At 38.5% G+C, this 26,295-nt stretch overlaps 1 protein-coding gene across 3 annotated transcripts in view; it reads right to left on the reverse strand.

Moving 5' to 3' along the window:
* Positions 1-22,500, reverse strand: part of adat1 (adenosine deaminase tRNA specific 1) — a 42,924-nt gene extending 20,424 nt beyond the window's left edge. For 2 of the 3 annotated variants that reach the window (XM_069901279.1, XM_069901277.1), the window contains exons 1-5: positions 22,445-22,500; positions 18,569-18,747; positions 8,094-8,162; positions 6,479-6,533; positions 4,795-4,922 (exon numbers count right to left, since the gene is read on the reverse strand). In XM_069901279.1, the coding sequence (XP_069757380.1) occupies positions 4,795-4,922; positions 6,479-6,533; positions 8,094-8,162; positions 18,569-18,737 (421 nt within the window). In that variant the 5' untranslated portion in view covers positions 18,738-18,747; positions 22,445-22,500. The remainder of the gene's footprint in view (positions 1-4,794; positions 4,923-6,478; positions 6,534-8,093; positions 8,163-18,568; positions 18,748-22,444) is intronic. The other variant, XM_069901278.1, reaches the window with a different exon arrangement.
* Positions 22,501-26,295: the final 3,795 nt, after the last annotated feature.

Here is a 26,295-nt window from a genome sequence, read left to right on the forward strand (position 1 = left end):
TGATGGTTCCCAAATTTGTTCAAATAATGTGACTTTATTTTTTAAATTATATGTTATTTTTTTCCAATGGAATACATTTATTCATTTCTATGTATCATTGCTGTTTTCTCAGGCTCTCTTCCATTTTCCAAGTTGACATTATACATTTTTTTGCTACTGCTAAAGCTATCATAATAATTCTTCCATATATTAAGTAAATGATGCAATACTGGTGAGGTTTTATATTGCACCAGCTTTTCATCCCACTTATAAAGTATATGTTCTGGTACCTTCTCCCCTATTTTATCTAGTTCTATCTTAGTCCAGTCTTGTTTTTCTCTTGTCTGGTAAAAATCTGATAAATACCTTAATTGTGCGGTTCTATAATAATTTTAAAAGTTTGGTAACTGCAAATCACCTTGGTTATACCGCTGTTAATTTATCTAACGCTACCCTCGCTTTCCCCCTTTTCCACAAGAATTTCCTTATTATTCTCTTTAGTTCATTGAAGAATTTCTCTGTTAAAAGAATTGGTAATGATTGAAATAAGTATTGTATCCTTGGGAAAACATTCATTTTTATGCAATTTACCATCCATATCAACATTAGCGGTAATTCTTTGCAATATACTAAGTCTTCCTGCAATTTCTTTATTAGTGGCTGATAATTTAGTTTGTGCAGATGGCTTAAGTTGTTATCTAACCTGATAGCTCGGTATCGGATTGCTTGTGCTTGCCATTTAAATGGTGATTCTTTTTTAAATTCTGTATAATCCATGTTACTCATTGGGATCACTTCACTTTTATTTGCATTGATCTTATACCCCGATATTTCTCCATATTCTTTCAATTTCTTATGTAATTCTTTTACTGATACCTCTGGTTCTATTAGGTATACTATGATGTCATCTGCAAATAAGCTGATTTTATACTCCTTCTCTTTATTTTTATCCCTTTTATTTTATTTTCTGTTCCTATCAGTTCTGCCAATGGTTCTATTGCTAAGGTGAACAATGAGGGAGATAATGGACATCCCTGCCTAGTTGACCTACTCAATTTAAATTGGCTCGATACATATCTATTTACTATTACTTTCGCCAATGGTCCATTAATATAATGTTTTAATCCAATTAATATATTTTTGTGGTAGTTTGAACCTTTGTAATAAATAGTTCCATTCTACTCTATCAAAGACTTTTTCTGCATTTAAAGAATCAGCCACTATTGGCTTCTTATTTCCTTGAACTGCATGAATTAGATTAATAAGTTTACAGACATTATCCGCTGTTCGTCTTTTCTTACTAAATCCAGTTTGATCTTGTTTTACTCTTTTTGGCACACAATTGGCCAATCTGTATGCTAATAATTTTGCTATTATCTAATAATCTGAATTAAGTAGAGATATTGGTCTATATGATGCTGGTGTTAATGGATCCTTCCTTGTCTTTGGTATTACTGTAATTATTGCTGTCTTACATGAATCTGGCAAGTTTTGTGTTTCTTCTATCTGGTTTATTACTTCCAGGAGAGGAGGAATTAATAACTCTTTAAATATTTTATAGAATTCGATTAGAAACCCATCCTCTCCTGGTGTTTTATTGTTCTACAGCTTTTTTAATATATCCTGTACTTCCTCTATTTCAAATGGTTCTATCAGTTTGTTTTGTTCCTCTTCTTGCAATTTCGGCAGTTCAATTTTAGCTAAGAACTTTAACTTCCATTGTTAACTATAACAATGATTGCTGGAAAGAATCCATATACTTCTTCATTTCAGTTGTGGGATATAGAAGTCTCCTTTATTTTTCTCCTGTTTTTTGGCCAAAACTCTCTGTTCAACCTACATTTCTTCTTCTTCCTGCTCCTCCTCTTCATCACTGGAGCTGGAGGCTTCTTGAGCTTTTTTAAAAATAATTGCCTCTTTTTTTGTGCTCTATGCATGCGTGACTCCTTGCACACGCGCTGTGTCACTTCTTCACTCGTGGCAATCGGCCATTGTCGGGGGAGACCTTGTACAGTGATCTCCAAAGTCTCCCCAGCTCCAGGTCTGTCACCATAGACACTTTCCTTCTGGACAGCTCCAGGATCCTTCTTCGAGGTAGGCCTCTCTTCTTTATCAGCTTCTTTTTCCAGTTCAAGTTCTTGAAAAGTAACATCTTAGGAGGCATTGTTTATTGTTCTGAAGGCCTTCCGATAGCTTCTCATCTATTTTCTTGGTATCAGTTCAGGCCTCTTAATTCTTTTATAAAACTTTTTCAGAGAGAGTAGAGAATTCAAGTTTAGCCCCACGTCATCACGTGGTACACCCCCTTGGTACACTTAACTTCATTGATGATGAAATTGCTCATGGGAGTGGCAAACTGAATTCTGAGGTGTAGAGAAACATTTTATCTGCTCAAATCCGAGCAAATGCCTCTAAACTCCTTGGACAGTGCTTCATCCAACAGCAAGACAATGATCCCAAACACACTGCTAAAACAACAAAGGAGTTTTTCAAACCTAAAGCCTGAAAAATTCTTGAATGGCCAAGTCAGTCACCCGATCTAAACCCAATTGAGCATGCCTTCCACATTCTGAGGAGAAAACTTAAGGGGATAAGTCTCCGAAACAAGCAGGAGCTGAAGATGGCTACGGTTGAGGCCTGGCAGAGCGTCACCAGAGAAGATGCTCAGCACCTGGTGATGTCTATGAATTGCAAGCAGTGGATATGCAACAAAGTATTAAACACAACTACTTTATTATATATGCATACAATACCATTGCTATGACCCCAAATATTATGGTGCCCTGAAATGAAAAGTATAAAAAGTGCAGTAATTTCTACACAGTCAAACCAAAATATAGAAATAACCTTGAATAAAATCTGGAATATGCACTTTAATCACGTGAATTGTCTGATTACAAATTTAAAACTGTGGAGCTTAGGGGGCAAATAAAGGAAAATAGTGTCTTTGATGCAGACATTATGGAGGGCACTGTATTTCCTAAGTGATTAAAATATTGAGCTGTTATTTAAGCATTAAAATGTTTTCTTCCAACTTTCAATTTTAAAAGTTTAAAACAATGCAAATACAACAGGAAAAAAATATTTCTTGAATTGCCTAGCAGTTGGATCTTCTGATAATCGCAGAAGAAAGTCATTACGTTTACTGTGTAATACACAAAAACATACACAGGAGAAACTCAGCAGGTCACGGAGGATAGCAATTAAAGGGTAACAAACGTTTTGGGTATGGCATGAGCAAAAGTGCCTTGGCAACTGAATAAACTCACAAGCCCCAGTGTTTATGCCGCAGATCAACAGTGTGATACAATTCCTGAAATATATATGAAATATGTCTCCATTCCTGTTCAAAATGTATGGGATTAAAAATAAATGGTGTCACTGAAGCAGCGGTTGTAATAGCAGCACTGGTGCAGATCCTGGAGAGTGGAGATACAGCGCTGCTCTGAAGGGTTCAGCCACCTGGTTCCAATGTTGGCAGCTCTGTACAGGGTTTAAGTAAAATCCTGCAACTGCAAGGTCTGTGCCCAAGATGGCGGTACAGGATACCTGTGCTTGGCAGTGGCCATGAGAAATTCTAGACACTGGGGAGCAGCAGAAAGGTGCAGACCACCAGAAACAGGGAGAACACCCCCACCTACACAACCTCCTGTTGAGAAGAAGAAGCAGAGGAAATGAGCCTGCAGCACAGCAGCGGATCAGCAAGGGGATCAGCACTGGCTGAAGCTCCTATACCTGGCTGCAGCCAGCAGGCAACTTGCATTCAGGGGACCAGCACGGTCTGTGGGCTGCTGGAGACTGGCTCATAGGAACCAAGTATCAAACCCAGAATTCAGAAGGATGCTGAGACCAAGAAGGGCTCAAGAAAAGGCTCTGGCTGTGAAGGCTTCCTGATTGTGTCAGAGGTTTGGAATTGGAGCTTGGGTTGCCAATGGATCAAACAGGAGACTGTGTGGCTGCAAAGGCTGCGGGAGCGCTGGAGGCAAAGTCATGGACACCCAGCATCTCTGAAGGGATTCTCTTTTGTTCTCTTTCTTCTATTGTTAGGGGCACTGGGCAAAGGTCATGGTGACTCTTTGCTGCCATACAGCAAACAAAAGTTGAAGTACATCATGAATGTTAAATTTTTAATGTATTATTATGTGACTATAAAAGGAACAAGCGTTAATTAGTATATTTGGGCAGCATGGGCTTGTGAGCTGGAAGGGCCTGTTACTATGCTGTGTGTCTAAATTAAAAAGATTTTAAAAAATCAATGGCGTTTTTTCTTATTTGATTATCAAAGATAAAGTGGACAATAATAACACCACCAGCTCAGGCCCAAAACGTCGGTTCTGTACCTTTACCTCTGCTACATATCTTGCTTTTCATATTTTTCACCTGCTGAGCTTCTCCAGCATTTTGTGTTTCTACTTCAACCAGTGTCAACAGAATTTTGTGATTTATAGCTGACATATCTTGATCCATATTAGATAGATACTTACAAAATATAGATTCTTTAACTAAATCTGAAAATATTTTCTTATGTGGGAAATGTCATATACCCACCATATGGAGAAACATTGAACAAAAAAAAAAATCATCCAATAGATCTTTGCAAATATTGGAACTCCTGGCTGTGATCTTTTACTATGGATTCACAGAACTGATGATCTGAACTGTGTCCTTTACTGATTCTTTCATTCCTATGTATCCAATCATTCCATCTCCAAGATCTACTTCAAATTCTCATTTTCCCCCTTTCCTTGAACTGCTTAAAGTATTTCCCTCACCTGAAATTCGAACAATAAAAAGTTTTGCTATTAGTTAACTTACATGGTGTGTGGCTTATAAAGAACACAAAAGTAATGCCTGCTTTTAGTTTCCATTTGGCATTCTGTCTGCTTGCGACGAAGATGCTATTTTTATTTCTGAATGCTTCTCTAAGTTCATAATACAAGTACCTTCAATAAAGAGAAAAAGAAATTTATAATGATAAATAAAAACATTACCATTTTTATGTAAGATATCTTGCTTTTCATATCAATGTGAAATCAATACTGAAATTTTCTACCTGTGGTCAAACCTTTCTCGTCTTCCCTATGGCATATCCTTCAGGAAACACTGATAATATTGTGGCGGTATATTAGAACAGCAACTCAAGTGATGCAAGAACACTTTCTCCTTCATCATATCAAAGCTGAGCTTATGAAGTTAATTAAGCGATTTAGCTAACACTGAAACATAAATTATGCACAAAATGTTTCATATAATAGTGAGATGAATGAGTTATTTAATCTTAATTTAGCAGCAATGGTTCAGGAATGTTTAAAGAATGCCGATCTCTTCAAATAATAATCGGATATTGATGGTGAACAGGTAACCCAGGACATGGTTGGTTTTGGCCTGAAAGAACAATACCAAATGCAAATGATCAATTCACTCCCAGTACAGAAACTCCCTGGGTTACAAATCATCTTACTTATTGAAATCTGACTTTAAATCAAATCTCCCACACATTTTGAAAGCGTTTTCAAGCCAATAATAATAATGATGTTTCACACTATTCATTACTGACTGGATAAACCATAATTCCATTAGTTTAATTATGGGTAGTGCCAGAATGATTATTGAATAACATTTTAAAATTATAGCAAATGTATGACAATATAATAATGTCACAGTAGAAAATGGACATTTCTGACATACAGAGAGATAAAGCTGATGGACAATTCCTAGGAACGGAACACTTTGGTAACATGGGGACTGTCTGCATCTCTTTGTCAAGATAGCTGATTAATTACAATGCCATGTAATCTGGCTAGCTAATATTCAGGTAAACATTCAGCATCTCTAATTTTTTTAAATTTTAGAATAGGAGCATCAGATCAGATACTATTGATTGTCTTTAAGGAGTTCGTACGTTCTCCCTGTTTCTGCGTGGGTTTCTTCCTGGCAATCCACCTTCCTCCCACCGTTCAAAAAAAATGTACTGTGGTTTCTAGGTCAATTGGGTGTATTTGGGTGGCAGGGTCTCGTGGGCTGAATTATTTGAAAATAACATTATTTGAATAATTAAAACAGAAATGTAATATTACATGAAATTGCCTTTTGTCTCCCATAAGGCAGACCAATATTTTCCATTAGCATTGCCCAGTGCCCCTTACAGCAAGAGAAAGAGAAGCAAAAGACAGTCCACCAGAGTAAATGAGAGACTGCAGATTTGCTTCCAGCATTCCCGCAGCCTCTGCAGCTGCACAAGACTCCAGCTGAGTTCAAATCATTGTCAACCTGAGCCTATATCCAAAGCACTGCCACGATGAGGAAGCCTTCAGCTCTCAGGGCCTTCAGGAGCCCTCCTTGCCCTCAGCACCCAATCAAATCCTGGCCTTGACACCCAGTTCCCATAATAAGTATCACTCTAGATTTTTATCTTGGAAACTTGATAGTTGCACAATTTCCCACTTTGATGAAACTATACAGAGACTATTTTTTTTTTAAAAAAGTACAAAATCCTCACCTCAGGAACCCACGCCGTGCAGTCACCTCTGCATGGCTGTCATTAACAACATCACCTAGAAGATATTTGATGAAAATCAAAATAGAATCAAAATATTCCTATCAAGAAAATTGGGAATTTTCCCACAGTTGTAGATGCTATGGATATGATGATTAAGCAGGATGTTTATTTTTTGGACGTGAATGTAAGTCCACTGTTAATTATTAAGAATTTATAAATAGACATACACTTTGCTTGCGTGTAAATTAGGCAACTTCAAAAATCGTTACATCTCTTTTTCTAATTTGAACTTTTTAATTCTTCTTATCAGAAATTGGTTTGCATCTTAATTGTACAAGCCTCAAATCTGTTTAACTCAATTATATCAGTGCACGAAAGTTCTGAATGGAACTCGGACACCTTTTTAAATGTTTTATTTACAAAACGGGAGAAGCCAAGTCTGGCCATTGAAACCTGTCCAACTCAATTAACCTACCATCTCGGTGGGTGGGTGGAAACCAGAGCACCCGGGGAAAACCTATGCAGGTCACGTGAAGAATGTATAAACCCTTTACAGACAGCGCTGGACTCAAATAGCGCTAACCGTTGCTTTCAATTACAATCGAGCAATGCATCCAGAAGAAAGCATGCTGTTTGCCAATTCTCTGGCAAACTTGTACTGTAAAAAAAATACCAAGCAGAGATTAATGTCATCTCAAAACAACTTTTGTTTGAAAAATTAAAGATTTATTAAAGTTGTACCCATTGAAGTTGCCAAACAATTACAGTACTAGACATCATGTCTTCTTCTAACTACACTGCTTTACTAAAAACTGAAAGGAAGTGGAAACCATTGGAAATTATTTCCACACTGGGAGGTGCCAAGAAAAGGCAAGTTCATTTCACCTAGTGAGGAAAGAGAACTTAATTAAGGCTTGTTTGTATATTTTTGCTTTATCTTATTATTAAAATGATTTTATCTTTTCAGATTAATGCAACTCAAACCCATATGAAGAATTCCATTGCCTTGATATCAAGGGAGAATAATGTGCCTAGTCGCTAGTTTGGAGAAAAGGCAAACAATTTCTCTTCATGCACTGCTCATTCAAATGCAACAGGCATATCCAAGTTGATTTTCAATTTCCACATGAGATGTGGAAATAACCACCTATCATTACTCTTAACACAATAATGGTGATCCACATTCTTGCAATGAATTACTCTGCATAGCTGCCATGTCCCTACACTGAGATAAGGCAGTGAGGTTCTATTTCTTGTCCAATCAATGCAAAGGATTGTGGGAATAGAGTTCAGGTCTAAGTGGCTAGAGGAGCAAGTTTAGAGGACTGACTAGGTATCAGTTCAGCCAATCTCAGTGAAATTAGAAATGGGTGAACGGACCTAATTTGTGAATTCATGTAAAATAATATTTCTCCATAATTGCACATACCTAGATTTCAGCTTTTGAAAAGTTTATAATTGATTTCAATTCAAAAGATGCTGGAAAATACCAGAGCTATGTAAAGAGGGTTTGGTAAATGAAATGCACAAGCTAAAATTTGGCAGTAGAATATAATCACAAAGATTATTGGTGGGAGATACCAGTTTATCATTAAAAAAAACCATAAATACATACCACCTTTACTCATTTTTGTCTGTCCAATGCATTTTGATCCAGTTCCCATTGCAACGACTTCCAGGAATACTGCAAGAGATACACATTCTTCTCATAAATTCCCAGATTCTTTTATTTCAAACACTGACATGCAATTAAAAGCAAGGTTATTGGACCAGTAGTCAGATTTGTAACAATATCTCCTCCACGACCAACTCAACGCTGTCACTCATTAAGAATATGTACTCAGTCCCTGAGAATACTCCCTCTACACCCACATCAATACAATTCCATCTTCACATTTATCAGTGGCACAACAATATCAAATAACAAAAATACAAAATACAGGAAAGAGATTATAGTCTAGTTGAATGATACCAAGATAACAACCTCTCAACTTCATTTATGATGAAGATGATTATCAATATTAGGAAAACAGTCAGTGATCATATTCCTGTCCACAATAAGGGCACTGAATTAAAAAGACTAGATAGCTTCAAGTTCTTAAAATAAACATCTCCTCAGCCAAGCATGTTGAAACAATGACCAAGAAAGCAGTCCAACACCTCTACTTTCTTAGTAAAACAAGTAAATCCTGTATTCCCCCTTATCCCCCCAACTACCTCTACATGTGCACCACTGAAACATACTTGCTGGATGCATCAGTGTGCTATCGGAACTGCTCAACCCAAGGTAGTGAATATAGCTCAGAACATAACATAAACTTTCTTCATGTTCTCTATCTGCATCTGCTACCTAGGAAAGGTAGCCAACGTAATGAAGGGCCCATCACTCCCTGGACATGCTCTCTTTTCCTCTTTCCATCAGGGAAAAGGCTCAAAAGATGAATGCAAGCACAAACAAGCTAAAAGATAGCCTCATAGCTATTGGGCGGTGATCTCATGCTGCCCTTGCTTGGTACTAGTTACTTAGTGTTTAGTTAGGAAGTCCCAGGAGGCATAGTTAAGCTAAACAACTAAGGAGTATTTTTCCACTCAGAATCAGCAAAGTTTGATGTTAACACAAAGCTAAGATTTCTTCCATTATTAATTCTACTTTCTTTTTTCTTTGGCTTGGCTTCGCGGACGAATATTTATGGAGGGGTATGTCCACGTCTGCTGCAGGCTCATTGGTGACTGACAAGTCCGATGCGGGACAGGCAGGCACGGTTGCACCGGTTGCAAGGGAAAATTGGTTGGTTGGGGTTGGGTTTTTCCTCCTTTGTCTTTTGTCAGTGAGGTGGGCTCTGCGGTCTTCTTCAAAGGAGGTTGCTGTCCGCCTAACTGTGAGACGCCAAGATGAACGGTTGGAGGCGATATCAGCTCACTGGCAATGGTCAATGTGGCAGGCACCAATTCTACTAAAAACAAGCTAAATACACTTAAGACACCACTATTGTTGATTGAATAACGGGTAATAAAGACTCAGAATATAGGATGAAGATCTAGAACAGTGGTTCTCAACCTTTTTCTTTCCACTCAAATACCACTTTAAGTATTCCCTATGCCATAGGTACTCTATGATTAGTAAAGGATCGCTTAAGGTGGTATGTGGGTGGAAAGAAAAAGTTTGAAAACCACTGTTTTAATCCTACCTAATTGACTAGTTATGTGCATGGTTTCATAACTCCAAAGGAAATGGACCAATGACAATTTTTCTCAAGCAAAATATTTCAATAACTATTGGGTGTAGAGCAGTGCTTCTCAACCTTCCCTTCCCACTCACATACCACCTTAAGCAATCCCTTAACAATCACAGAGCACTTATGGCATATGGATTACTTAAAGTTGTATCTGAGTGGAAAGAAAAAGGTTGAGAACCACTGATTTAGAAATTAGTTGGGTGGTGCGAGAGCAATAATACGGCTCTCAACATCCACAAGACCAAGGAGCTTGTTGTCAACCTTAGGTTGCAGAGGCCAAGGGACCACACAACTGTCTTCATTGACTGATGTTGGTGGAGAGGGTTAGTTCCTTCAAGTTCACATACTGGATGACCTCTCCTGGAGCCAGCACAGTGAAGCAACAGTGAAGGAGGCATACCAATACCTTTACTTGCCAAGAAATTGGAAGAGATTATTTGTAATACGTCACATTTTCAATCTTTGGAATTTATATGATACTTATACCATGTAGACTTGGACATAACATTTTAATTGTGTTATTTCTATTCTCCATATGCTTTGTATATTATGAAATGTTAATAAAAAGATTGAAAAAGAAAGAAATCTGAAGAGATTTGGCACGCTGTTGAATACTATATCAACCCACAACCAGTGCACTTTGCATCAGAGCCTGGTTTGGAAACTGGAGTGTCCAGTGACAAACCTAACCAAGTCGACAGCAGCGAAAGCCACTTTGGTATTAATGAGAGAGCTGAACTTAGTGGACACCTGGAGAAGAATTCATCCAAGAGAAAGAGTTTAATCTTTTTATTAAAATAGATATGACTCTTATTCTAGGACAGATTCATTTTTAGAATCAACTCAATTACAAGCAGGATTATGGATGCTGAATATAAAGCGAGAATTTTATGAGATCACTCACCTTTGAGCATCATCTGTCATGATGCCGGATAAAGTAAAATCAGTCTATAGATGCCGTTTTAACTCTTCATTGATGAGAAGATTAGACTTTTGTGATTTTATTAGGAGACAAATTCAGATATTTTATGAGACCAACTGCAATTCAACTACCAATAAATTTATTATATGGGACATTTTGGAAGGATATTCAAGAGGACAAATTATGTTATAATTCTAAGATTAAAAAGGAATACACAAGAGAGGTGGAACAATTGGAAAAAGAGATAATAAATTTAGAAAAAGACCAAATGAGGGGCTCTGAAGAAAAGCATAGACAACTTATTAATAAAAAACTTGAACATAATTTACTAAAAACATATAGAAAGGATAAAGTGATAATAAGAACTAAACAGAAGTATTATGAGTTGGGTGAAAGAGCTCATAAGGTACTTTCTTGGCAGTGGAAAGCAAAACAGGTCTCAAGAACAATTAATGTGGGGAAGTCACGTGATGGAGTAGTGACGGGTAAGAAAATACCAGCCCTCTCCAGAAAAGTTTAAAAAAAAGTAAAGAAAAAACAAAGCCACAAACACAGAAACCATAACAAATTAAAAATAAAAGTGAGGAGAAAATGGCAGCAAAGAAAGAAAAACCAAAAACAACGGGAAGAAAAGAAGAAGGAAAGACATCGGAAGAGAAAGGTGAAGGCCTTACCTGTACAAGGAGGCCCGCCGTGGAGAGAGAAGCCCGCTCCCTGAGGTCAGTGGAAACCCCGAACACAGAACTTCAAAGATGGCTCACGGAGACAAACAAAAGTGCGCAACCGCACATGCGCGAATCCTCGCACAAGACAAAAACAACACCGACGGGAGGGGGGACCAGCTGAGGAGTAAATCTCCACAGCTTAAACAGACAAAAATAACACTACAGCAAGACTCCCAACAGGAAAACATAGAAAATAACGGGAACAAGAAGGAAGAAAATAAAAAAAGAAAATCAGAGAAACAACAGATGACCAACCCAGAGGAAGACGACCAGCTCAAAGACACTTTTAATAAAAGTAATAAAACAAAAATACCCAACAAAATAAAATAAACAACCCAACAAGAAAATCAGAAGAGACAGGTAAAGGACACAGATCCTGGAGTGGGCTCAGAAGAAGAGGAGGGAGAACACAGAGAAATGGAAGATGAAGGGAAGGGCAAGTACATGGATAAAAAATTTTTTTAAAGAATATATGGAAACATTAAAAGAATGGCTGACACAAGAATTCAGTGAAATAAAAAGAATAAAAGGTACAGAAGAAAAACTGAATAGATTAGAGATGGTCATGACAGAAATAGGAAAAAGAGTAGACAAGGTAGAAGAACGAGAAACAGCCATAGAAATGGAGGTAGATGACTTAAAAAAGAAATTAGAAGAATCTGATAAAAAAGTTAAAGAAACACAGGAGCTGTTAGTTCAGAAGATAGATATAATGGAAAACTATAATAGGAGAAACAATATAAAGATAGTGGGCCTTAAGGAAGATGAAGAAGGCAAAAATATGAACGAATTTATAAAATTTATATATAAATTTATCCATTGATCCCCAGGGTCCTAGGAATGCCAGAATTACAGGAAGGAATGGAAATAGAAAGGGCACACAGAACATTAGCCCCTAAACCACAACCACAACAAAAACCAAGATCCATTCCAGTAAAATCTTTTCAAGAGAAAACATATTAGAGAAGGCAATGAAAAAAATAAGAGAAGACAAAAAAACCACTGGAATACAAAGGTCAAAAAATTTTTTTCTATCCAGACATAAGTTTTGAACTCCTGAAGAAGAGGAAGGAGTTTAACGCAGCAAAATCGACCCTATGGAAAAAAGGTTATAAATTTATGTTAAAATATCCAGCGATGCTTCAAATAGTTATCCCAGGGCAGCAAAGCAAACTGTTCTCGGATCCAGAAAAAGCACGAGAATTTGCAGAACACCTACAAAACAGACAGAGAGATGAAGAGATGTAACAAGAACAAAAATGACAACAAATTATATATAAAGAAGAATAAAGTATAAGTAAGAACTAAGAAGGGAAAGAAAGGGAAGAAAGGAAGTAAGGAGGGAATTAAGAGAGTGAGCTTTGTTATATATGAAGATTAAAATCTTTTCAAGGAGGGCTGGGTGGGAAGAATAACAGTCACTGTGAAATCAGTTGACGCTTGCGAGTGGGTTCGCAAATCCAAATGGAGAGTGGAGATCTGGTTGCCCGACAAGGGACAAAGGGCAACTCAGAGAGGGGAGGGACTATTGGGGTTAAAGGAATTTTAGATATGGGAATAGTGGAAATATTTTATGTTTTAGAAATGTTGTCTTAAAATGTGTTAAAAAAAACCAGAAATGGATAAGAAGGGAAGATGGTGATGAGGAAACGGAAAGGAAAGATAAACAAAGTATGAAATGGCTATGTTTCACTATATGACTTTAAATATTAATGGAATACATAAACAAATCAAAAGGAAGAGGCTGTTAAATTTACTGAAGAAAGAAAAAATTGATATAGCATTCATGCAAGAAACACATCTAACTGAAGTAGAACACAAGAAATTAAAGAGAGATTGGATAGGACATGTAACAGCAGCATCATATAATTCAAAAGCCAGAGGAGTACCTATATTAATCAATAAAAATGTACCAATCAAAATAGAAGAGGAAATAATAGATCCAGCAGGGAGACATGTAATGATAAAATGTCAGATATATTCAGAATTTTGGAATTTGCTCAATGTATTTTCACCTAATGAAGAAGATCAAAAATTTATGCAAGATATCTTTTTGAAGATAGCAGATACGCAAGGGAACATACTAATAGGAGGGGATTTTAACCTTAATTTGGACTCAAACATGGATAAAACTGGAAAAAAAAACTAACAGAAAGAACAAAGTAACCAAATTTATAATTAAATTGATGCAAGAAATGCAACTTTTGGATATATGGAGGAAACAACACCCAAAGGAAAAGGAATATTCATATTATTCGGGTAGACATAAAACATACTCAAGGATAGACCCATTCCTGTTATCAGCCCACATTCAAGGAAGAGTTAAGAAAACGGAATACAAAGCTAGATTGTTATCGGATCACTCACCCCTGTTATTGGTAATAGAGCTGGAGGACATCCGACCGAAAATGTATAGATGGAGATTAAACTCCATGCTACTTAAAAGACAGGATTATAGAGAATTCATTGAGCGACAAATTAAAATGTACTTTGAAATAAATATGGAACCAGTGAAAGATAAGTTTATACTATGGGACACAATGAAAGCATTCATCAGAAGACAGATAATAAGTTATGTAACTAAGATGAAGAAGGACTACAATTGAGAAATAGAAGAGTTGGAAAGGGAAATAACAAATACAGAGAAAGAATTAGCAATAAAGGAAGATACAACTAAAAGAAGAGAATTGACAGACAAAAAATTAAAATATGAAACACTACAAACATATAAGATGGAAAAGAACATAATGAAGACAAAACAGAAGTATTATGAGCTAGGAGAAAAATCGCACAAAATACTAGCGTGGCAGCTTAAGACAGAACAAACTAAAAGAACGGTATTGGCATCAAGGAAAAAGGACAAACAAATTACATATAACCCAATGGAGATAAACAAAAACCAGGGAATTCTACGAACAACTATATCAAACTGAAAACGAAGGGAAAGAAGACAAAATAGATGAATTTCTAACTAAAATTGAACTACCAAAATTGCAAACAGAGGAGCAAAATAAATTAATAAAACCATTTGAAACAGAAGAAATACAGGAGATATTAAAAAACTACCGAACAATAAAACACCGGGAGAGGATGGACTCCCAATAGAATTCTATAAAACATTTAAAGACTTATTAATTCCTCCTCTCCTGGAAGTAATGAACCAGATTGAAAAAACACAAAACATACCAGATTCATGCAAAACAGCAATAATTACAGTAATACCAAAGACGGGGAAAGATCCACTAACACCAGCATCGTATAGACCAATATCTCTACTTAACACAGATTATAAGATAATAGCTAAACTATTAGCAAACAGATTGGCCGACTGTGTACCAAAGATAGTAAAACTAGATCAAACTGAATTTATTAAGTAAAGATGAACAAAACGGATAATATCTGTAAATTCATTAACTTAATCCATGCAGTACAAGGAAACAAAACTCCAACAGTAGCGGTTGCTTTAGACGCAGAGAAAGCCATTGACAGAGTAAAATGGAATTATTTATTCAAATTACTACAAAAATTCAACCTATCAGAGAAATATATTAATTGGATTAAAGCATTATATAAGGGACCATTGGCGAAAGTGACAGTAAATGGATATCTATCAAACCAATTTAAATTAAGCAGATCAACAAGGCAGGGATGTCCAATATCTCCCTCACTGTTCGCGTTAGCTATAGAACCACTGGCAGAACTGATAAGAACAGAAAATAAAATAAAAGGGATAAAAATAAAAGAGAAGGAATATAAAATGTCTATTTGCAGATGACACCATAGTATACTTAACAGAACCAGAAATATCAATAAAAGAATTACATAAGAAATTGAAGGAACATGGAGAAGTATCGGGGTACAAGATCAACGCAAATAAAAGTGAAACAATGCCAATGAATAATGCGGATTTCACAAAGTTTAAGGAAGAATCACCATTTAGATGGCAAACACAAGCAATTCGATACCTAGGTATACAACTAAATAATAATCTCGGCCATCTGTATAAACTAAATTATCAGCCATTAATGAAAAAATAAAAAGACTTCTTTTTATGTTGTATATTAACTATTTGGATTATGGAATGAATGGCTTTGTGGCCAAGTTTGAAGATTATACAAAGGTAGGTGGAGGAGCAGGTAGTGCAGAGGATTCATGGAGGCTGCAGAAGGATTTAGACAGATTAGGAGAATGGACAGAGAAGTGGCAAAATATATATAATTGTGGAAAGTGAATGGTTATTGACTTTGGTAGAAAAATTAGACAGGCAGACTATTTTTAAATGGGGAGAAAACTGAAAATACTTAGATGCAAAAGGATCTGGTACTCCTTGTGCAGGGTAGCCTAACTTGCATGTTAAGATGGTGGTCAAGAAGGTAAATGCAATGTTGGCCCTCATTTCAAGAGGAATAGGGATGTGATGTTGAGGCTTTTATAAGGCAGAGGTAAAACCTCACTTGAAGTATTGTGAGCAGTTTTAGACTCCTCATTTAAGAAAATATATGCTGATGTTGGAGATGGTTCAAAACTCAGCTGTTTCTGGGAATGAAAAGGTTATTATATGAGGAGCATTTGACAGCTCTTGGCCTGTATTCATTGGAATTTTGGAGAATGAGGAGGGGAATCTCATTGAAACATTTCGAATGTTTTAAGTTTTTAAAAATCTTCCAAACCCCTATCCTCACTATTTTTTGCTTTCACATTGGCTTTGACTTCCCCAATCAGCCACAGTTGTGACATTTTTCCTTTTGAATATATCCTCTCTTTGATATGTATTTATCTTGCATGTTCCCAGTTTTTTGCAGAAACTCCATCCATTGCTGCTCTGCCATCATCCCTAATAGTGGCCCCCATCCAATCTACTTTGGCCAGTTCCTCTCTCATGCCACTATAAGTCCCTTTACTCCACTTAAATACTGACACATCTGACTTTATTTTCTCCTTGTTAAATCTCAAATTGAACTCAATCATATTGTGATCACTGCCCCCTAATGGTTCCTTACTCTAAGATCTCTAATCACCTCTGGTGCATTACACAACACCCAATCCAGTCCAGATGATCACCTCGAGGACTCATCTACAAGCTGCTCTAAAAAGCCATATTGTAAGCTTTCTACAAAATTTCTCTTGAGATCCAGTCCCAACATGGTTTTCCCAAACTACTTGCATGTTAAAGTCCCTCATAACTATCATAACATTGCCCTTCTGACACACCTTTTCCACCTGCTGTTGCAATGTGTTGTCCATATCCCAACTACTGTTTGGAGGTCTGTATATAACTGCCAACAAAGTCCTTTTACCCTTGCCATTTCTTAACCCAACCCACAATGATTCTATAACTTCTAATTCCATGTCATCTTTTTCCAATGATTTAACATTGTACCTTACCAACAGAGCCATGCCACCTCTTCTGCTTAGCTGCCTACCCTTTCAATACACTGTGTATCCTTGGAAATTCAGCTCCCAATGACATCCATCCTCTAGTCATGACTCCCTGATAGGCACATCATACTTGCCAATGTGTATATTTACTGCAAGGTCATCAACTTTATTTCTTATGCTGCAAGGATTTAAATGCAGAACCATTAGCCCTTTATTTGTTAAATTTGATTGTGTCCCTGTGGTATTGCAACATATCACCATGGCTTCAATTTGCCCCATCTGCCTGTCCTTCCACACAAACTCCCTATCAGCTGTCTCTAAATGTGTGCCAACCACTTCCTCTGTTTCTTCACTTTGGTTCCCACTCCCCTGTCCATCTAGCTTAACAATCCCCTCCCCCTCCCCACCCCCCCCCCCCACCATGACACAACAACAATAACAAAGTGTCCTGCCAGGATATTTGTTTATCTCATTCAGGTGCAATCCATCCCACTTGTACAGATCACCCCTTCTCCAGAAAAGGTTCCAAAGATCCAAGAATTTGAAACCCTGCCCCCTGCACAATCTCTTCATCTACACATTTGTCTGCACTATCTTCCTGTTCTGACCTTCCCATGACATGACCAGCTACTAAGTGTTGAAATTATAGAAATATATTTTCATCAAAAGAAACTTGGTACTTGCCCAGCATTTCCTCTAATAAACCTCAGGCATACATTATTCCAGCAGATTACTCCAGGGACTAAGAATCACACTCTTTTTGCCAATAAAACATCCTTTGGAAATTCCATGTAAATATCGCGTCAGAATCTTCAGAATTTATTATCATATGTCATGAAATTTGTCATTTTGTGGCAGCAGTACGGGTGCAAATATTGCTATAAATTACATTTAAAAAATAAATACATTCGTGCAAAGAGAAGAGGTAGTGTCTCCGGTTCACTGTCCATTCAGAAATCTGATGGCCAAGGGGAAGATGCGATCCTTGTGCCATCTTCAGGCTCCTGTACCTCATTCCTGACAGTAGCAGCGTGAAGAGGGCATGGACCTGAGTGGTAAGAGTCCTTGAGGATAGAGGTTGCTTTCTTAAGGCAATGTTCCCATGGGGTGTCCATCTGTTGAAGCATCGATCCAGAAACAGCCTTCGTTTCATCTTCTCTGGCTTGATGCATGGGCTCGTGGCGTCTTTTAATCTCACCTTCCTTACTCAAGAAATTACTCTGGTCATGTGTTTGCTCATTAGTTTTACAACATTTCATCCAATGCTTGGGTAATATGGTAGATCTCTACAGAGCATCCAATAGATTTTAACGTAGGGCTCACAATTTCAGATGACTAGTTGAAAACTCTTTAACAAATATAGTCTCCAAAAGATGCAAATTTAAATGATCATGCAATTCTGACAATGAGACAATTGAAAACTAGCTACTGGCAACTTCAGCTGATTACAAGGAGTGTTGCCTCTTCTGAGATTCTAACATTTCATTAAAAATGTTGCATTTTAGACAAACTGCTTGAATTGTTAAAAATCTGACATCCATGTAGAAAGAAACCATGCCAATCAGAAGCATTTCTCAATCATCCAGCTCAGTAACACAGGCCCTGAGGTGGGGGAAGGGGGTCTGTAATACTGAGCTGTGGTAATACAGACTTCTGGTTGTACACTACTGAAAACAATCAAAGTGAATGATGGGAAGTAATTACCTGAATTACTTTTCATTAAAATTACAAAAATAATCATCTTATTTGCATCTTTGGATTTTTAAAATTCTCACCAAGTTTAAAAATGACATCAGTAAAACATTAATTACGACTTCTGCTTTCTCACCATCTTTACTCTCACTGCTGCAAACTGACTGCACACTCCCTTTCTCTTCAACTTTTACCACAGCTGCAAGTAGAGTCCATTCCTGTCGAGGATCTGGTTGCCCCTTCTTTGGTAACTTGGTAGAATAATGCGTATAGCACATACTGGCAATTTCATCTGCCGCCCACATTGCTGAAAACCTTAAGAAGAACAGGAATAAAATTACTATTACAAATGGAAAGAGAATCTGCATACTAAAAATAGTTTAGGCTGAAGAAAAAGTCATCACCAAGATTATTTTCCCGCTTCAAGCTGTCCATTTTGTGCAAGTACTGCAACACACATTAGCCTCACTTTCTTAACCACTCCTTCTTAATCACATCTCTAAGTCTCACCTCAGTGTCTATTAATTATGAAAAATTATCTCCAACATTTGCTTTTCTTCCAGAATGACCCAATTTTCTTTTTTTTAAACCCCAAAGGAACATAAACAAATAATACAGAAGATAATAGGTTCAGCCTTTCAAAACGATACCAAGCTGAACTTGATAAACCCTTGTTCGAATCTGTCAGATACTCACCATCTCGAATCTTTCTCCAACACAAAGAAAAAATAAATCCCTTCCCAACCCAGGCCCCCCCCTCCAATTTTCTTCATTTCTCCCATCTGCATTCTCACTGCCAATAGCAAATGCAAGCAACCCATAAATTTTGCTCTGAAGAATAAAAACATCCCACCATGCCTTTTTTCTTTCAAGCACATGTCCGCCACCTTATCATTCCCCACATTGCTCCAGTCTTTATCTGTTCATCATGACCTGAAGGTACTGCATTCTAATTCCTCACTTTTATTTAACTGCTGTCATCTTATTTGCTATTCCTGTTCTCTTCCCACAGGCAGACTTCCTCTCCTTTAAACAGCTTTCATCTCCCTCTATCTTCAAACAAATCCATACTTAACTCCAATTTCCCTTTCCTCTCCAAAAGGAATGAACACACTTTCCAAATCATTCCTGAATATATGAAATGCTCCAAAACAGTTTGTCATACTATGGCCTTTTCAAAGCCATTAACATCACATTGCTGTGACAAAGGTAATCCATTCCTCTCGTTCTTTTCGATTCATCCACAGCCTTTGGAAGGCTTGACTACACCAACCTTCTCTGACATGACTCCAGATAATTAAACATACTATTTCTTTCAATTCTAGCCACCCAGAGAAACGTCAACCAGTAGCAGTCATTTCTCATCATGTTCTGGCATTATCTCTTGTTTATTTCAAAAATCTATTCTTGGTTCTTCCAACCTTTCATCCACAGATGCATTTCATAACTTTCAGGTTGAACTAGCAGAATGTTTATTTTATGTCCAATCCGATTATACCACATTTAACAATGTCAGTTTGTTCTCTGAAATCTGCTTGCCATCTGTGAAATTTTCAGTTTTTGATCAAGAAAAAAAACACCACTTAAAAATGCTGTGGCAGCTGGCGAACCCACAGCCACATTTAACAGCTGTCAAAACTGTTGGAAGATTCTGAATGAGTCAAAGTTACACAGCACAGAACGGGACAACTAGTTTATACTGACCATCATAGAATACTGGTCCAATCCTATTTGCCAGGTTCACATCCTACCAAGCCCCTCTTACATAAATCTATTTTGAAAGCTGTTACTGTGCCCACTTCTATTTTCCTATCACAGCTCAGACAATAAAGGAATCTTGAACATATAAACAAGCAAGGATAGGTTATCCGTATTGTGGGCCAAAGGGCCTGTACTATGCTGTTCTACATTCACATAAATGAGCAGAGATAGGCTATCCATTCCCTTTTTCAATAAATCCATGGAGAGAGATGGACAGTCAATGTTTTGGGAGGGGATCATTTCGAGACAATAGTTTTAAAAAATGTCCTACTCAAAACATAGAGCATTTCCCTTGATGGATGCTGCTTGACCTGCTGAGTCCCTCCATCTACTAATTGTTTACTGAAGATTTCATTTGCTACTATCTCAATAAAATGTGGACTTCAGCTCCTTTCATCTATCATGTAACTAGTCCCCTTTCTTCTTCCCCACTACTTCAGTTCATCTCATCCTCCCCACCCTCGCCTCACCTTCCCATTCCCTCTTTAGCTCCATTCTGTTCCAACTATATTTCATCTACTTCCCATGGGCATAGGAACTGCTCACACTAACATCCAAGGCTCTCATATCTATGAAACAATATTTATTTGAATATATGAGTACTTATCCTGCATATGAATTGCTTGTCTGGATCTGCGTCTGAGGACCAGAGAAGGCTGTTTCGTCAGGTTGTACGTTCAATTAAAGGACAATAAACTGGACTACTGGATTCTCTCCTCCAACCCATCAGTTCTACTGCGCAGTTTATAGAAAATTACACTTCAGTACAGACCCTTTAGCCCACAATGTTGTGCCAACCTATATACACCAAAAAAACCCTCCCAACCTCATAATCCTGTTTTCTCTTACATCCATAAATCTGTCTAAAAGTCTCTTAAATGCCCCAATTGTTCCAGCACTCAAACCCTCTTGCATTAAAAAAAAACTTACCCCTGATGTCTCCCCTAAACTTTCCTCCCTTCACTTTGTAGAGATATGCTCTGCTGTTTGCTACTCCCACCCTGGGATAAAGGTGATGACTGTCTACCTTATCTATGCCTTTCATAATCTTGTAGACCTATATTAAGTCACCTCTCATTCTTCTTCACTCCAAAGAGAAAAGCTCCAGTTCTGTTAACCTTGCCCCATAAGACATATTTTTTCCAATCCAGCCAACATCCTGGTAAATCTCCTTTGCATCCTCTCCATAGCTTCCCTACCTTTCCTGTAACAAGACAACTAGAACTGAACACAACATTTCAAGTGTAGTCTCACTAGAGACCTGCAAGATTACCTTACAACTCCTGAACTCAATCCCCTGACTAATGAAGTCCAGTATCCCAGAGACCTTAACTATCCTATGAATGTGTGCAGTGACCTTGAGACCTTGGACCCCAAGATCCCTCTGTTCTTCCACACTGTTAATCATCCTATCATCAAGTTTGACCCAAAATGCATCACCTCACATCTATCCCAAATGAACTCCATCTGCCACTTCGCTGCCCAACTCCACATCCTGTTATAACCTACTACAATCTACAACATCTCCAACCTTTGTGTCATCTGTAAACACTGACCCTTTGTTCGACTTCTTCGTCCAGGTCATTTATTTTTTTTAAAAATCACAAAGCGCAGGGGTCCCAGAACGGATCCCTGCAGACTCCACGAGCCACATATCACAATTGTCACTTCCTGTTATTAGAGGGCATCACCCCATACAACTCATCCTGCTTCACCCAACCCCTTTGTTTCTCTTGCCCCTCTCCCTTTGACCGACATCAGCCTCTGTCAGTCGTGCTTCACCTCTCCAGTGGTCAATCCCCCTCCCACCTGGCTCCCTCCCCTCTGCACTCTCAAAGTTGGTTAAGGATTCCAACCCGAAACGTTGACCGGTCTTTTTATCCCACTGATGCTGCTCGACCTGCTGGGAACCTCCAGCAGCTTCCGATCTGCTGCAGCCCCCAGTGTCTGCAGTCTCCCCTATGACCCTGCCTTTCCATAGTCGTCTCACCCACAAATTGGCCACTTCACTGGGGGATTTCGGAAATCTAATCACTGGTTCACCCAACAGAGCCATCATTAAACTATCCTCTTGGATGAAAGGCTGGAACCCAGGAAACATCAAGAACACCTGTTTCTGCCAGTGATTATTTCTTTGAGACCACTAAGAACATAGATGTGGACGTAGTTCTTCTCAGCTTGGTAGCTGCGTGCATCCTTCTGACAGAGTCGCAAGAATTAATTCATATAGACACCCAGCCTCCAACTTTACCTTCATCACCCTGCCAAAGCCAAGGAAACAGCTCTGCGCATGTGCACTCGCTCCCCTCTCCCCCCACCCCCAAAAACGGGATGACATCCGGTCGCGGCCCCACCTCGTGACTCAATCACGTGATGAGCAGGAAGCTGATTGGATGGGGCCCTGTGGGCAATGGAGATCTCGGACGGGAGGTGGAGCTGTTGCTGGGAACTGACTGAGATGCCATGAGGGGAAACTATGGGAGCGGCCAGCGGCGCCCGGGGAATCCCTTCCAAGGACCGAGTGGCTGTTAGAGCGTCTGGTGCCGGGCCACAAGACACGTTCAAGTTAGTTTATCGTCCACTGTAACCCGGTGAAAACAGCTGCCGGGCGGACGCAATACGGAAACGGACAGCACGCGGACAGGCCGCTCAACACTGTCCGGACAAATGGGGCATCGGCACAGAACCTATAAACACTCGAAATTAAAACGGTGGCGCATTCCCACTGGCCGAGGGAAGACGCTCTTTCTCAGCCTGGTGGTCCTGGCTCTCATATTCCCCAATTGGTTCAGATGGAAGATGACCGAGCCGCCTTTAGACAATGATACTAGTAAATTTCATGGATGGGGATATTGGGGGGGGGGGGGGGGGAATTCCAATGATCCTCGCTGCAACTCTTACCGTCCTGTGGATTGACTTCCGACCCATGGCTTGTGTGTTGTATGAGCCTCAATATTCAAGGTATTTGTTAGTGGAATCTGACGGTGGCTAGGTTCTCCTGGACTTGGACCACTGATGCTGGCTTTAAATCTCTGTCCTTGGAGCATCCACCTTTTTAAGTTGCGCGTCTGTGGATTTTGTGCCTTTTTAAAAAAATAAATAAATCATCTGACTACATATACAACTTGCCTTCCCATTTCAGCAGGGGCTAATCCATTCTTCCACTCAGCCCCATTGCCCAATCTTTGCCCCAAGAATTTATCAATCTCTGCCTTAAATACACCCAATGACCTGGATTCCACAACTGCTTGTAGCAACTAATTCCATAGACATACCACTCTGGCTGAAGAAATTCCTGTGCATCTCTGTTCTAAGCAGACACCCTTCAATCTTGAAGTTATGCCACCTTGTTCTCGACTCTCCAACCATAGGAAACAACTTTTGTACATCTACTCTATCCATGCCTATCAACATTCAAAATCTTTCCTTACAGCTGCCTTTTCTGGCTCATTGTGAGTAGTTTGAGCCTCAGAGAGTTGGGCTCTACATCTTTTACAATTGTGAAGAATTAGTAAATATTGTGGCTGGGCCTCTGCTATATTTTCTTTTATGTCCAGAGTTTTCAAATGGATATCTGCATTCCAAAGCATGTCAAGGTGTTTCTATTACCTTGAGGAACATGAAGTGTCCAACCCAGGTGCATTTGCATTTAAATAGCTGCATATTCTCATCAATTAGTGTGTTGGTGAAACATTAACCTCCTGCTCAACATGATCCATTTAAAGGTTAGTTGACTTGTTCTAGTATTACGCCTTGCATTTCAGATATTTTATAGCTCTCAAGGTCATACAGGAAAAAGGCTTTTTGCCCTCTGACACCCTGCCAAACACCCATTCACACCAATCTTACACACCAGGGGCAAATTACAGTCAGTTAACCCACAAATCTTTGGGATTTGGGAAGAGTCTGGAATTCATGAAGGAAACATACATAGTCAAAAGAACATTTCACAGCATCAATACAAGAGTTCTGGATTGAATCCAGGCTACTCCAGATGTGACACAAAAGTGCTGAAGAAACTCAGCAGGTCATGCAACATCCGTGAAAAGCAATAAGCACTTTGGCCTGAGCCCTTCATCGGGTAGCTGTGCTTAGAATGTACACAATGTCTGAATACTGATGTAATCAATGAAATATGTTGTTTATTTGGTCCATGTGAAAAGAACATAGGAACAAAAGTAGGCCATCCAGCCCTTTAAGCCTGCTCTGCCATTCAGCAAGATCATGGCTAATCTGAAGATGGGTTCATCTCCACCTACCTGCCTTTTCCCCATAATCTTACTATGAAAACATCTATCCAACCTGGTCTTAAATATATTTATTGAGGTAGCCTGCACTGCTTCAGCAGGCAGCAAATTCAATAGATTCACCACCCTCTGGCTGCAGAAATTCCTCTACATCTGTTCTAAGTGGACACCCTTCAATCTGGGCTATGTCCTCTAGTTCTGATCACCCCCACCCCACCCTTTGGAAACAACTTACCTACCTCTCTAATCAATGACTTTCATAATTTTATATGTTTCTATAAGATCCCCTCTCATTCATCTAAATTCCTGCAAGTGCAGGCTGACCCCCTCATCACTGGAATCAACCTGCCTTCAAAGCCTGTACATCCTTCCTCAAGAAAGGAGGCCAGAACTGCATGCAGTACCCCAGATGTGATCTCACCAGTACCTTGTAGTTGTAGCTTAAACTTCCTGTTCCTAAATTCAATCCATCTCACAATAAATGGTAACATTCCATTTGCCTTCTTGTTAGCCAGCTGCATCTGTAAACCAACCTTTTGTGATTCATCCACAAGTCCTTCTGCACGGCAGCATGCTAAAATTATTTGCCATTTAAAATAATCTTTATCTTCCATTTGTCCTTCCAAAGTGGTTAACTTCACATTTACCCAACATTGTATCCATCTGACAGACCCTTGTCCACTCCTTATCTCTTAACTCTCTGCAGACTCTACGTATCCTCTGCACAATTTGCCATCAGGAAATTTAAGTCCCCTCTTCCAGAACATTAATGTAAAGCTTATATTCCAGACTAAATTCTTCATTGGAGTTGGGAAAGTTGAAGGAAACTACTTGATGAAACTACATTGGCCATGGGTAAGGATGTTCAGCAGTTTCAGTGGAGAGAGAACAAATCTAGCACACAGTATGATAGCACAATTCTGATACAAAAAGGTTGCTCCATTATTCAGTTGAAATATAAAGTCAGATTTTCCTCTCTTCAGTCACTGCCTGGTGTGATGGTCATTTCCAGCAATTACCTTTTGGATTTGGGTTCAGCAATCGCTCAGCTTCATTTCACACCTTTACCAACATATTTTTGCATTCTTTTGCTCTGTAACTGCCCTCATTAATCTACTAACCTGAAGGATACAAAAACATTGGAATCACCTGGGAAACTCTTATTCCATTCTATCCGTGTCTCACAAACGGCTCTGCTTCTTTAAATTAACTTGTTTTCCTGTTTAAATGTAAATGTACAGCATGGTAACAGGCCCTTCTGGCTCACGAGTCCAGGCCCCCAAATACACCAATTAACCTACAACCCTTGTACATTTGCAGGGCAGAGGATCCTTGATCTGAAACATTAAATCTGTTTTTCTTTCCACTGATGCTGCCTTACCTGTTTCCAGCATTTAGTTTTATCCCCCTCAGATTTCCAGTATCTGCAGTTTTTTAATTCTCAAACATGTCCAATATATGTCACAATTCAATTGCTTTACATTAATTTATTGCATTCCAAGAGTCAAGTAATAAATTTTAATGTTAGCCTTATACATACATGTTCTCAAAATTTATGAACGTAGCCCATTTGTGTGTCCAAATAAAATGATTGAATATCGAAGGCCCAATACTCAGAAATGTGTATTGAAAATGCTAATATAGCTGCAATAATGAAAGATTGCAATGTCCTGAAAGAAATGTTACCTTTTGGATGAAATATTAAACAAGGCAGGTTTTGTCCTTGGATTTAAAGTCTTATTACACTACTTAAAAGTTGATAAATTATTCCTGGTATCTTGGCCTGTCTTAAATTTTGGAATTCAATATTTTTTTAAATTTGGTAATCCTAGAAGAAAAATCAATAATACAACCC

The sequence above is a fragment of the Narcine bancroftii genome, chromosome 10 (assembly GCF_036971445.1).
Source record: "Narcine bancroftii isolate sNarBan1 chromosome 10, sNarBan1.hap1, whole genome shotgun sequence".
Classification (NCBI taxonomy): Eukaryota; Metazoa; Chordata; class Chondrichthyes; order Torpediniformes; family Narcinidae; genus Narcine; species Narcine bancroftii.